Below are 14,444 nucleotides of genomic sequence, written 5' to 3'. Positions count from 1 at the left end.
CATCGCTATCTCAAAATTTCCGTGGACTTGCCCACACGAAAAATTAATCAGTAGTCAAGCTGACATTGACCTAACACCTGTTAAGAGGATTCGTGCCGCTGAATGTTTTAAAATAGGAAAATCGAGCTCAACGCTACTGTGGAGGGCTATGGAACTTAATTAGTGGTCTTGTGCCATATATCTTTCTTTCATGAATTTGACTTTGTTGTGTGTACCGGTGCTTTTACTGTCTGTTCTGTGCTGTTTTGTGTCTATGTTTATAACTAGTGTATTACGAATTTTGACCTAGTGTTATGGATTACGGATGGGTATGATTGCAATTATTTTACAAATCTACTAATTCTGCTGTTATGTTAGATCAGCCCAATGTTTTGACACCTTTCTCGAAACGTATACCTGGTTTGTCAAAGTGGCTGTTCTAACCATTTGACCTCTTGGCCTACATGTATGTTCTGGTCAGTTAAAATGATTTCAAGTTTGCTTATAAAATGTTGTCAGCTAAATAGTAGGGGGATTACAAATCGAACGCAAGAGCCAACCTTTGACTTTTCGAATGTCATGAGAGCGATTGTTTGACTGTAGATTTATTAGCATTGATTAGCATGGGGTCACTTGGTGGAGTAGCATCGTTATAACCTTTTACGTGAGAGGTCTTATATCATCGACAGCTTTTAATAGTGCCAATGTTCCTTTTTATAGACCATCGCTGCGATGTTGCGTTACTACACTATGTTGTTAGTTTCAGTCGTTTTCCGTAATGTTTCGATTCCGTCGCGTATGGTATATTTCTCACGATGCTACTCCACCAGTTCAAGAGACAATACCAAATTCAAGTACACTCCTCGGGTTGATATTCCACCCCAGACTAAAGCGCGGTTAGCGGGGCGGAGATGGCTACCGGGTGCTCTCCGACCTGGAAGCAAATTTCCGGATTACATAGCGAGTCCAAGAGACAACTTTCCAGCTTTGTACAGCGTGCAGCCTTCGCAAGAAGCTCAACATCGATCAGTGATTTTGCGAAGGGTGCGCGTGACATCATTGAACGCGAGTTGCACATTCATGGTGCTCTCCTCTTCCGAGGACTTCCCTTGCAAAGTGGTGATGACTTTTCGAAGTTCATGCAAGGAATGGAGTACAGATTGACAGGGTATGAAGGAGGATTTGCCCCTAGGCATAAAGTCTCTCAAGATGTACTGACTGCCAGTGATGACCCGCCTGAGTATAGCATCGAACCCCACAATGAAATGTCGTATTTGGAAAGTTACCCCTTAAAGGTAAGACTAGATGTAAAATTATTTCCATTCTCCTGCTAGTACTTATAGGAATGAAGAGTGTGATGATGTGCAGGAGTAATGAATACCTGGTGGTTGGTTTTATTTTTACTTTATAGTAGGGGAAGGGGCTGCATGGACTATTAAAAGAAGAATTCAATCCGTGACAAAACGCGGCCAATCTGTTTACCGGAACGAAATTTCAATAAAGGAATTCGAAAATAGATTTTTGTTGATTTTCATTCTAGGCTAAAATCTGTCGTATATTGAAACATACCCTATTTTCTTTTTTCTATTTTCAATATCAATTTATCATTTCGAAATAAGCATTATGGTGCTACTGCGTGGCAGAAAAATCCGTGGCACTTTGCGGCCACTCCATTTTCTAATTTAGGTATTCAATTAAAAATAGAATGAAGGGTAATTATCAAATTTCAAATATTTTAGGCGAGCAGATGAAGCGCATTTGGCCCTTTTCTAAATATATTAGATTTTGCCTAAAGTTAAAGTGTGAGAAATAAGTAAAAAGCCTTGTGAGGATGGTACATTGCGGCCAATCAGAATTTTGCTTGGAAAGCTTCATTCGATATTTGAAAATCCTACCTTTTTTCAAAATTCTGTTTAACTAATACCTATTTATTTCCCTTTTAACTTTCCGAAAGTCGTTTGTCAAATCGCATTTCACTTTATCAATGTCCGAATGGCCATATGCCATGTTGAAGAGCAAACTGCAAATTCGATCCAAAATCCTAATTTCTATTTGAGTTTAGGCGTGGTCTATTGAAATTCCCCCTGACGTTAATGATGGACATCTCGAAACAGCCAATCAGATTGAACCAAACAGTGACAAGGTGACGATTGACATATCACTTAAATATTTCAACAAAGTTATACTTTTCTTTGTCAATGTTTTTAAATTGAATTGAATTTTCGGTCGCTGCCAAATGTGCTTTCTCCCTCCAACCAAATAGCAGGTAGCAACATGATGAATGGTAATCAGGGGGTCATCAGCAGTGCAGCGAATTTCACGGCGTTTGTACGGAGGGATACCCAACAAATCACAAAAGTTTGTGACATACTCTGCGTGTTGAATGTTTTATTAAACCATGGAGCTAGTCCGTTTCTAGTTCCACGGTTAAACGTTTTGCTACTTTCCTTTCCTTGGCTAGACCTGTCCCACACCAAAATTACATACCTCAGTGGCTGTACGCGCCGCGAGCATTACAGGCGCTGACGTAGTTGAAAAGTGCTGTCAACCACGGCAGTGCCTGTGGCGAGCATGGTCAATAGTGAAAGTTTTAAGCGAATTAGCTCTGCATTGCAGGGCTGTGTGTTACCAGCGTTATACGGCCTCCCACTACAGGCCATATAACGCCGGGTAACACACAGCCCTGCCATGCAGAGCTATAAGCTAATCAGCCACAGGCTCTAATGCAGGCCAACCTCCAGCCGTCACCGATTCTATTGTATCAGTGACGGCTGGCGGTTCGCCTGCATTGAGTCAAGAGCCTGTGGAATCAACCACCCTGAGACACTGTACATATTATTGAAATTAAATTCCAATGCGACGTCTTCGTCGGAGAATTATATTTCATTTAACGAGGTAATTTAATGAGAATGCATGCATATCAGCAAGCGTTGAGTGTTTGGATCTGGTGGCCGTGTCATTGTTGACTCTAACTCTGACCTCGCACCAGACAATGTTCCAACTTCATGAACTTCGTAGAGTAAGTTAAGATTTTTGATGGTCGGCTGATGTTACCGCTCAGCAATTAGGAAAACTTCCTGTGGCTGAATACAATCTAATTTTGCCACCGGAGTAGTTGTATGGGGATGCCATGCTATAACGGTGGAGAAAATGAATAATTAAATCATGTCAATCCTTTCATTTCTGTCAGAAATACTTCCAAAAAACGTACAAGAACAGGCTGATTCGTAATTAGGCCGTGAACTGAATTATGATTAGCCTAATCATAATATTCACGGGAATGCTTAGACATGTATCTAGCTGTGGAAACACAGCTATCTCTTGGCGGGGTAGCGTGCATCGCTATGCGGGTCATAAAAAGGTCAACCCCGCCGTGGCGGGTATGACCCGCATAGTGACGCACGCTACCCTGCCAACAGATAGCTGCGTTTCCACAGCTAACATGTATCAATTTAGATGCCATGATAACTCATCTCATGCTCCGCCTCTCCTTAGCATAGACCACACCCAAACTCAAATAGGAAATCGGAAAATGGCAAATTGGAAATTAGGTTGCAGTCGCCAATTCCCACTTGCAGTTTTGAAAGGTGAACACCGCACTGCACAGAGTTACCTAACATAAATGAAAATAGGCACGTTTCTAAGATAACTAGCATTTACGATGACGTTTGTAAATGAAATACTGATTGGCCGCAAAGTACCATCCTCACAAGGGTTTTTACCAATTTCTCATAATTTCACCACCGTTGAAAACTTGTTCATTTCGAAAAGGACCAAAATGCGCTTCATCAACGTGAAGAAACGTTTAAAAATTGATTATTAGCCTAATTTCTATTTTCTAATGGAATACCTAAATTAGAAAATGGAGTGGCCGCAAAGTGCCACGGATTCAGAAAGTGGCCAATCGCCCTGTCCAGTTTATTATCAGGCTGGAGTAAATTGAAAATAGGAAATGCAGGCTATTTCCTATTTTCAATTTGGTGCAGACATGCGCAATGACATTTAGTGGCGCCAACCCAGACAGCAGAGGGAATCCGACGTAATTAAATAATGAGTACATTGTAACAAAAATGTATCCCGCGAACTGAACAGATTTTGACTTCAAGATACACTGACCCTTGTGGTATGTGATGGCGTAATTAGATCGAAACGAGAGAAGGCAGATCCCCTATTCTAACTTGAATGACCGTCTAGGCACGTGATCTTTTCCCCTCAATGGACCGCCAAACTAAATTTCGTACAGGCATTGCATGCACGAAAAGTAATAATTACGCTACACAATAATAAATGGATCCCAAAATCGGATATTCTTGAAACGAAACAACGTTAAGACTGAGGCCGTCGATAGTCGTTTGCGCCATTTCGTACCCCTTTTTTTCTCTATTTCACGCACAAGTGATTGGGAATAAAAAACAGTGACTCCCCTCCCCGTGATTTTAGACCATGCATGGATAAGCTTACCCATTTCCCCCGACAGTGACACCACCGGGTGCATTCCTGCCTCGCGCCTTCGGCGCTACGCTTGCGGCCCCAGTCCCGGGCCCCACCCAGACCCCGTATGTGCGAGAGACAACAATGATAGAAAAGGAAAGGCACAATGGGCTGTCGATAGTCTAAGTTTTGTTTGCCCCGTCCCAACCAGGCCCTGACAACAGGTGGGCGCTTTGACAAACTGTACCAAGAACCCGACCAAGAAGAAAACATTTGTTTGGTTTGAAAGATTTATTGACTCGTGCATAGCAGACCATTTTGGCATACGCGTTGGATGTCTTGGCGCTCACAGGAAAAGCTGGGTAGCTATGCTTCTTACGCAAAATTTCAAAACACTCCTTACTTGGATCTGGGGTTGTGAAGAAAAAAGACGCCCTTATAATAGTGCGAAATATAGGAGAATATGAACCAGAAAAAGTACCTCATTAATTAAGAGTCAGTGAAATAATTGCAGATACGGTTACAACCATGTCAATGACCAATAACATTGTCTTGACCACAGTCCCTCCACAAAATTTGTGGAGGGACTGTGTCTTGACACATCAGTGTAATCTTTGTTGTTGTCTGACAGCTGACCACCACTATTACAGTCTAGGGCAACAAGACACCTTACGGAAAAAAGTGTTCATGATGATGCCCTTATTAAAATAGTAACATTTTCACCTTAGGGCTGAAATGGTTGAACGTGTAAGAACATTCTAATTTGTTAACCAGATTTCAAAGTGTTATTCTAATCCTTTCATCGATAAACCTTTGCAAAAAGTACGTGTTTTCACGGGCCTAGATGATGAACAAAAAACTCCCGCTTTTCCACTGATGATTTTGAGAATACGCGTGGGTATCCAAATGTCCGCTAGTGAACCACAATCAGGTGAAGAGCAAATCTGGCACCAAACACGAATCCACTTCCGGGCTGATGATTCGATGAATGTAATTTACAGTCACAGTCCCTCCGAGGGGCTGTGTTACAGTGTAACAATTACCGTGCGACGCCGCACCGTCTCTGACGTCTGCGTGAGCGATGCAGCATGCCACTGCGCATGTCTGCACCAAATTGGAAATAGGAAATAGCCTGCATTTCCTATTTCAATTTACGTCAGGCTGGTGAGTGACAAGGCTTCGCATTGGCCGCAATCTGCTAGCTGGAATTACCATTATGCTTATTTTGAAATCATACGCTTGTAGTAGAAATAGGAAATAGAAATATGAGTATATTTCAATATTCAATAGATTTTAGCGTACAAGAAAAATCAACAAAAATCTATTTTCAAATTTCTTTATTAAAATTTCGTTGCGGTAAACAGATTGGCCGCGTTTGTCACGGATTGACTACCTGCTATGGCTCCGGTTGTTATGTGAAGTGGAGAACTTGAGGCCATTGTATACATTGTTAAGTCCATTGTATACATCTTTTAGTATAGCATAGTTTATTTTGCAAAGCAATGCTGGGCTTAGCGGATCGCACAAGGGGGTCTTTCACGCAACATAACAATATTTATTTTCACACACCCCTTGTTACATGTAAAATTTAAAATACTTGTCTTGCACTCGAAACCACAGACAACAAGTCCTAGTCTGTGTCTAAACGGCTTTTTTTGCTCTCCTCTACTCCGTTTAGGGGTCCACATCATAGTATGCCAAACCGTTTATCTAAATGTGAATAGGCGCAAGCAGGGACCATGACGGGATTGACACTGTTCAACGATCATTTCTTGACGGCAATGTGATGCGCAGTGTAGCATCTCGACGTCGCCTTTTGGCGGTCGGTATGGACAAAGGCCAAAGGATGATGTCGAGATGCTAGACGACCTGATGCTCTGCTTTGTTCATGTTTACGAACCGGATCAAGCCTGAATCAAGCGAATAAGTAATGTTAGGGGATCAGAGGGGTTTGGTTGACTTGAAAACATTTTGGGTATCAGCGGAGACACGTAAAAGATCATCAGTGGTCGCTAGCGTTTGCATCGGATAATATTAAATTGGTTATTTCACAAACGGACACGGCATATTTCCAGGTGCTTTATTTGGAGGTTGATCTTAAAGGCTCTAGCGTCTGTCCAAGAATCTGCCATGTATTTTTACTGAAGTTCAAGGCAAATGTAAAACAATGTCATAGTCGTAAGGGGCTTGAGAGACATTACAGGGGACGGTTGTTTACGGAAGGTAGTTGCCATTTTTCGAGGATACCGCGACATTGGCACTATAGGCATTATCGGATAATATTATCTAAGTTATCTAAGTTAGAGTCTAATATTGGACGAGTGGGGAAGAGGCAGATGCCCGACATGCTGTTTTATCGGATAATATCCGATAAAAATCGATAATATCGTCTAAAATCTAAGTTAGAGTCTAATATTAGACGAGTGGGGAAGACGCAGATGCCTGACATGCTCTTTTACTGGATAATATATTGGCCACTTCACTACTCGTCTAATATTAGACTTTAACTTAGATTTTAGACGATATTATCGATTTTATCCGATAAAATAGCATGTCGGACATCAACCATACCTCACTCGTCTAATATTAGACACTAACATCTAAGTTAGAGTCTAATATTAGACGAGACGGGAAGTGGCTGTTGCCCGACATGCTGTTTTATCGGACAATATCCGATAAAATCGATGATATCGTCTAAAATCTAAGTTAGAGTCTAATATTGGACGAGTGGGGAAGGGGCAGATGCCCGACATGCTGTTTCATCGGATAATATCCGATAAAATTGGATAATATCCGATAAAATCGATATTATCATCTAACTTCTAAGTTAGAGACTAATATTAGAAGCAGATGGGTGGAAAATTCTAAAAACGCTGTTTTATCGGATAAAATTGATAATATTATCCCTATTAGACCACTTTGGTCTCATAACTCTCTAACTTAGACATTTTAGACGATATTATCCGACAATAAAGAAAACGCCTATGTCGCGCCTTCATGCATTTTTCGCGCAATCATTTTTGAAGGGTCATGAAATTTCACGCATGCCTTTGAGGGAGGGTTACTATTTTTTGCTCCACAAGTCTACTATGGCAAGATGTGGCGAATAAGGTCCAAATGTCGGCTTTAGGGTCAAAAATGTAAAAACATTCCCACTGTAAATAAAAATATAGAGCTGGTAGCAACAGCGGGACCCCTATGAAGCTCAGACCAACGACTGCCAATCATGTAGTTGGTGTGCAGCGAATTATGTCAGATCAACAAATTAATTAACGGAAAATAGACCCAAGTTCGATTAGCCAGCAAAGTTCTTACATTTATCTTCCTCATTTTCAGCAAAATATTGTCGCATGGACCTTCGAGGTTCCAGGCAGGGTCCCTGTCATAATTTGGCGGTATGTTGTAGTTAATTGTAATGGTGACTGCCGTTTGACCAAACATGAAAACTGTACGCTAAGCAAAAGTGATAATGTGCACGATAACAGAATCTTTTTAACCGTTATTCAAAAATCTCGCTAAGGACAATGATTCAAATGTAACAGGGAAAATAGCATTATACTTACTGAAGTTGTAATATTCTTAGATAACTCTCGGTTGAAAAAGATCAATATCATGTGTAGTCTTTCTCTCTTCCAATGACAGATTTTCTTCTTTTGTGACGTACCTCCTCTCCCAGACCATGGAGGCGAGAGTGTCATCACAGACGGTAGAAAGATATTACCAAAACTGGATCCAGGGCTCGTGGACAAAGTGAGAAGAGTGGGGGTAAGGTACTGTAGACATCATCCCACAGCGAAGCCCGGTGCATATCTTCCCTGGCAACAGGTAAGTCCTATAATATTTTCAACCAACTTCGTAAGGCTAGATCAGATCCGTGAATTTCCTTACAACCACGTCGCTTCTACAATCTCAAATAGCATCTCGTTCCGGTATCATCGGTGCGGCGAAATTCTACCAAGTCTCTAGATTCTCCCAAGTTTCTAGACTGGCCCTTTGTCGCTTGGCTCTTTCTCGGCAGCAGTTACTTGCTAGCCAAATTGGCCAAGCTGTTCACCCAACGACGCAAGGCAACAGCCTACCACTTAGTGTCACAGTCTACTGAAGTTTTTTTCCTTCAATTTATTCTATTTTGATGTTTATATACCGACAAACTTGTAGCAAGTCTACCAAGTCTCGAACAGTGGAGAATAAACAAGCCGTAAAATAAGACCGACGTCACATTCGACCACTTTCGGATCCTCCCGGTTTTGGATTCGATAACTTTCGTACCCGTATCTAGTAACATTCAATATCGAATGTTTGACAATCTCGCCCTTTTAGTCCATATAACAACACGGCGAAGTTCTCCCACGATGCTAGCTAGTGAACATCAGCCGACAATGAGAACTCGATGATCAAATAAAATAATCACATCATACCCGTCCATAATCCAATAACACCGGGTCAAAATTCGTAATACACAGTCAATTGTTGTAAACATAGACACAAAACAGCACAGAACAGACAGCACGATGCCACGATGCTAGCTAGTGAACATCAGCCGACAATGAGAACTCGATGATCAAATAAAATAATCACATCATACCCGTCCATAATCCAATAACACCGGGTCAAAATTCGTAATACACAGTCAATTGTTGTAAACATAGACACAAAACAGCAAAGAACAGACAGCAAAGCGCCGGTACACATAACAAAAACAAAATCGTGAAAGACAGTTATATGGACCTCTTGCAAAAATCAAGAAGTGACGTCAGGTATTTCGAAAATAGTAAGCGCATCCTGCCCCACAGAGCGACCAAATTCATGATATGGCTGGTCGATATAAGCGGATTCATGACCACACGTGTACCTCCTTCACACTGCTGACCCACGGCTCAGGGTCTGGACAGTTAGAGGTCACCAAATGACTGGCTATTTCTATCAAACACCTAGGCTTTAATCGGTCTCTCTCCCTTGAAGGCGCCAACGTGCTCTGCTCATTCGACAATATTATTGAAGGAGAGGAGAGGTGAACAACACCAAACCCTGTTCCTCTAAATTTAAACAATATGACATAGCCGATTACGATGCGTAAGCTATTGTGTACAGTCATTGTAAATGGAAGAAAGAGGGTCCTTTATTACATTAGCAATTACATTAGCAATTAAAATAATTGAAAAATCTAATTCATTATTTAATAACTGGGGGCATAGACATTATAGATCGACTGTTTGTGCTTGAAGAAAGTATTTGTCAGCTTGCTGAACCCAGCAATTTTGTGCAAGTGTAAACGTGGATCTTACAGGCGGTATATATATATATATATATATATATATATATATATAATATATATATATATATATATATATATATATTATATATATATATATATATATATATGGATGCAGACTATTACAGGGTCTAAAATTGTTTCCTTGGACACTGGTACATACCAATACACACATACCAATACATGTATCACAAAAATGACACAACCTTCTAAAAATATTTACCCATGACATCTTGCGAAATTACAGCCACTGTGCCTGTCCATAGACCAGTGTTTCAGACGAGCGTTCAAAGCATTAATTGTAAACGGACAGCAATCCATCCACAGTACACACATCCCTGTACTATGGCCCCTGTTTCTAGCTTGGTAGATATCTCTTAATTCTGACTTTTAACACTGCATCCGGCATTGTTTCCCAGGCCCTGCTGAACAGGTGATGTACTTTTTTACTCCCTGTAACAGGCGTAGCCATGAATTGTTTCTCGAGCAGTGTGACATGTTCAAATCCAAATTCATGTTTTAACTGTAACGTCGTACTTCTCAACAAGAACACGACAGCTCGAACACATTATTAAGAATGTTTAGGGACAGCCAATTAAGATGTTCGTGTAAAAACGTGCGAATGGTTTTGTGGTGGGATAGCATTTCTTTTATTCTCAAAGTGGTGAGGAAGAAGGCAGTCGGTGTGGTAACGTTTTGTGCTAAAATTCTTTTAGTGGGGAGAGTGGTGCAAGGATTTTGATTATGGGGAGGGAGAAACCTTGGAAATTGGAGGGAACACTGCTTTTAAATGCGTCTCTAAAAAGCATTTCAAACACTTTATTCACAATTAAAAATATGTATGGACGGGAGTAAATAAGTACATTACCTGTTCAGCAGGGCCTGGGAAACAATGCCGGATGCAGTGTTAAAAGTCAGAATTAAGAGATATCTGATAGAACAGGGCCCATAGTACAGGGATGTGTGTACTGTGGATGGATTGCTGTCCGTTGTATGCGGACGATACACAGATTTATGTTGTGTGTAGCAGACCTGATGAAGTTCGAGTTTCTGTCGAGGTATGCGCCAACGAAATCCGCTGCTGGATGAAATCCAATATGCTTATACTTAATGATGAGAAGACAGAGGTTGTTCAGTTTTCGTCTCGTCTCAGATCCGATGCAGTGAAACTCTCAAGTCTAAGGATTGGGGAGTCAGATATTGCCCCTTCTGCTACAGTTCGCAATCTCGGTGTGAAACTTACCCATGACGGCTCGATGTCAGACCATATCAGCCACATCTGTAAGAATGGATTTTATGCATTGCGTAGAATTGGAAAGATCCGTCAATTCTTGGACAGACCCACCAAAGAAAAGATGGTCCATGCATTTGTCACTTCTCAGCTGGATTACTGCAACAGTCTTTTGTATGGTGTTGGGAAATTTCAGCTCGGACGCCTTCAATCACTTCAGAATGCTGCAGCTCGCCTTGTCTCGCGTACTTGTAAATTTGATAATATCACACCTGTTTTCATTGATCTACACTGGCTGCCCGTAGAAGCTAGAATTAAATTCAAAATCTTGTTGACGACCTTTAAAATAGTTCATCATGTTGCTCCACTTTATCTCATGGATCTGATCGAGATATACACCCTGCCAGAGATCTCAGATCGAGTGATTCGTTACGCGTAGTGCCACCGCGTGGAACGTTCAACAAGGCATATGGGCAGAGAGCTTTCTCTGTCTGCGCACCTTCTCTATGGAACTCATTGCCTCCTGAAATTCGTAATGCCAGCTCCGTTGACTGTTTTAAGCGCGTTTTAAAGACTCACCTTTTTGTAAAGCACTATACTAATGTTTTGGAAGGGTCACCATTTTACCGCAACCGCTGATGCTTGATTTATTTTAACGTTTTCTGCTGATTACTCTGTAGAATTTTAATAATGTTTTTTGTATTTCGACTGTTTTTACTCTGCAGAAATTTTCACCATTTTTAACCATGTACGTTTTTAGCCTAATTTGATTGTTTTTACATTTTAGTTTGTCATGCTTTGCTGGTATTTTATCAATTTTAAATGTGTAAAGCGCACTGAGACGTATGTGTAGTGCGCTTTAAATAAATAAATATTATTATTATTAAAAATACTGAAATCTCCTTGGATTAAGATTTCTCGAAATAGGTTGGTTAGCTGCTCATGAATGTTGGAAGCTTTAATGTAAAAACCTGCCAGAACGGGCCCAAAGAGAAATCATCGAACTTATTACGATAGAATTGCTTTCCCGCACCCACCCCTTGTTTTGAGTAATCATGCCTCGAAGAACCATATCGCGCCATGTGATAGTATCATTGCCTGATCTTGTGTCTCATCCAGGTATTTTTTACTGAAGACAAGGCAGATGTTGACAAGTACATGAACGAGCATGGAAGGGCTTATCGTTGGGAGCCAGATGGCGCCCTCACCTACTGGTACAATCTTCCAGCTTTTATTACTCATCCGAAAACAGGTAACATGAAGTTATTCTAATACCAGCCAAGAGACTCAGACAATACTTTTTATTATGAAAACCTCTGAAATGGCTGCTATCCAGTCGTTTTATTGACTTTTTGATCATGGTTGTCAAATTTGACAGAAATGTGCCCCACTGTTATAATGTACTCCACAGCTTGTTCCAGTTGGCCACGGGAAGACGTGTCTCATCAGAGAGGTGTTTTGTATTGGAAAGACAATTTCTAATTTTTACACAGATAGCCAACATCGGAAGACATGTCGAAAAAATCACACACCTAAATTTGGGACTACATCGCATTTATTATGATCACGTCGTTTTCTCGAAGGGAGAATATGCTGTTTTGGAACGACTCTGGCAGGTTCCATTAATGTGTACACACAAATTCTCTACAATGATCTGTATCACAGTCACACCTTGATATACGCACATATCATGAACTTTCCTAAGACTTTCGTGTTTTCAAAGACGTCGATTGAATCTTCTCTTGCTGTCCGAAATTTACTCGTTTTTTTTTTAACATCATTATTTATTGCAGGGCAAGAGGTGTGGTTTAATCATCTGAATGGTCATCATGCGAGTTATTTCAAGGATCATCCGCTTTGGGTTGATGTGAACATACCTGACGAAAAGTATCCTATCCATGTGTATTATGGCGATGGAAGTGACGTCGAGGAAGAGGTGGTGCAGCACGTACGCGAAGTATTGTGGGAAGTGTCGGTGGGGTTTCAGATGCAAAGGGGCGACGTCATAGCACTTGATAACGTACTTGCACTTCATGCGCGGTTGGGATTTAAAGGAAATAGAAGGTTATTGGTCAGCCTTTCCCTGGACTAGAAAGTAGACAAATTTATAAAAGTTGTAAAGTGAAAGCAATTGCCAGTTCTGATTTTCTCAGACAATGCTGTAATATCAAATTTGAAAAACCTTTCTTAGGAAGGGAAATAGCTACACCTTTGGGGTGCATCAATGAAAACGGAAAGATTTTGTAATTTTGTAAAATATGGCATTTTATCAATGTATTGTATACAGTGCAATATTAGTGCTTGATTTCTCACAGAGAAAACAGTAAACGACCAGGCCTTTGTTATGCCCTGTATGAGTTTTTATAATTGTGATTATGCGTTGCAAAACAAACGTCCAATTTGCAAACATCCAGATGTCTCAGACATGCACCTCTGATATACTAAGTAATGTCCCTGAATTGCGCAACCAAAACAGCGACTGGATGTTGACCTAATTATGACCCCATGATTTATTTCAAAAACACAATGACCACCCCCACCTCTACTGAGCATTTCAAAAGCATGTTGACACCATGTATGCACCATGCCACGGATCCACCCGGCTGAAGAAACTAGCCAGTCCCTGAGATTGAATGATGCATGCCAAGAAAAAACATGTAGTGCGCAGTTCTGCACTCCTGCGTTCGATTCTACCTTTTCCGATGCGCGTACATTCTTTAGTGTTTATAGTTTAATTGTTAGTTACCATAATTGTAATTTATTCTTTATTTCGGGAAAAGGCTGATAAATCAAAGAACACAAAAGAGACACAAAACAAACTCAATAAACCCACCAGAAACTTGAATACTTTACATACAGAGCAGAAATAAGAAAATAGGTCTTAAAAAGTCTTGCGCCAAAATGTTGCTGTGTTGAATTACATTACAGGATGAAGCTGCTTCAAACAGGTTATTTTTACTTCCCATCGAATGAACGTAACAATTAGAACGGGCCATCTGTTGTTTACTTTGAAATGATATGATGCAATGGTCGATAAAGGTTTCCAATGTATTCAATTGATGCCTCATGCCTTACAATATTTAAAAGCGTAAGAGTGTGAAACACGTCATTAATACATTTCTCAGTATATGTACAAGATGAGAACAATACTAGATATATTTTAACTGAACGATAAGGTAAGACTTACAAAAGTTACGAATCATAGAGGGAGCACTTGAATGACAACTTCTCATTTGTCGCTTCATATTGACGTCGTTTCTAAAATAATTTTATATAACTCCAAGACACGAGTGTTTCTTTAGAAATGTAAGTGTAGGGCCATTTGAATACACATGAGCTATGCGAGTGACTGCACATTGTGTTGGCAAAAATTGAATTCTGGCAAAAAAAAAATACCCTTTGACTTCGATCCTTGCATGAAAGGGAATATCATTAGATGATGCATAATTACTACAAGTTCTTAAAAGTCTATCAAACCTTTAACATAAGGGTAAATAAAGACTATATCATTTGCATACATCAAATGTTTGG

The 14,444-nt window shown here is 40.4% G+C and overlaps 1 protein-coding gene across 1 annotated transcript; it reads left to right on the top strand.

The window, feature by feature from the left end:
* The first annotated feature begins 476 nt into the window (after positions 1-476).
* LOC139142819 (dapdiamide synthesis protein DdaC-like) lies at positions 477-13,267 on the top strand. The gene is made up of 4 exons (XM_070712983.1): positions 477-1,274; positions 8,053-8,235; positions 12,033-12,165; positions 12,707-13,267. The coding sequence occupies exons 1-4, from the start codon at positions 891-893 to the stop codon at positions 13,003-13,005; spliced, it is 999 nt and encodes a 332-aa protein (XP_070569084.1). The 5' UTR covers positions 477-890; the 3' UTR covers positions 13,006-13,267.
* The last annotated feature ends 1,177 nt before the right edge of the window (positions 13,268-14,444 follow it).

This window comes from Ptychodera flava, chromosome 10, assembly GCF_041260155.1.
Source record: "Ptychodera flava strain L36383 chromosome 10, AS_Pfla_20210202, whole genome shotgun sequence".
In the NCBI taxonomy this organism is placed as follows: Eukaryota; Metazoa; Hemichordata; class Enteropneusta; family Ptychoderidae; genus Ptychodera; species Ptychodera flava.
The sequence above is the reverse complement of the archived record's forward strand: the minus strand, read 5'-3'. Positions and strand labels throughout refer to the sequence as shown.

Excerpts from the sequence above, each read along its gene's own strand:
- LOC139142819 (XM_070712983.1), top strand. The coding sequence starts at position 891 with ATGGCTACCGGGTGCTCTCCGACCTGGAAGCAAATTTCCGGATTACAT. Across the intron at positions 1,275-8,052 it reads TGGAAAGTTACCCCTTAAAG|ATTTTCTTCTTTTGTGACGT; the intron begins GTAAGACTAGAT and ends TTCCAATGACAG. Across the intron at positions 12,166-12,706 it reads TATTACTCATCCGAAAACAG|GGCAAGAGGTGTGGTTTAAT; the intron begins GTAACATGAAGT and ends TATTTATTGCAG.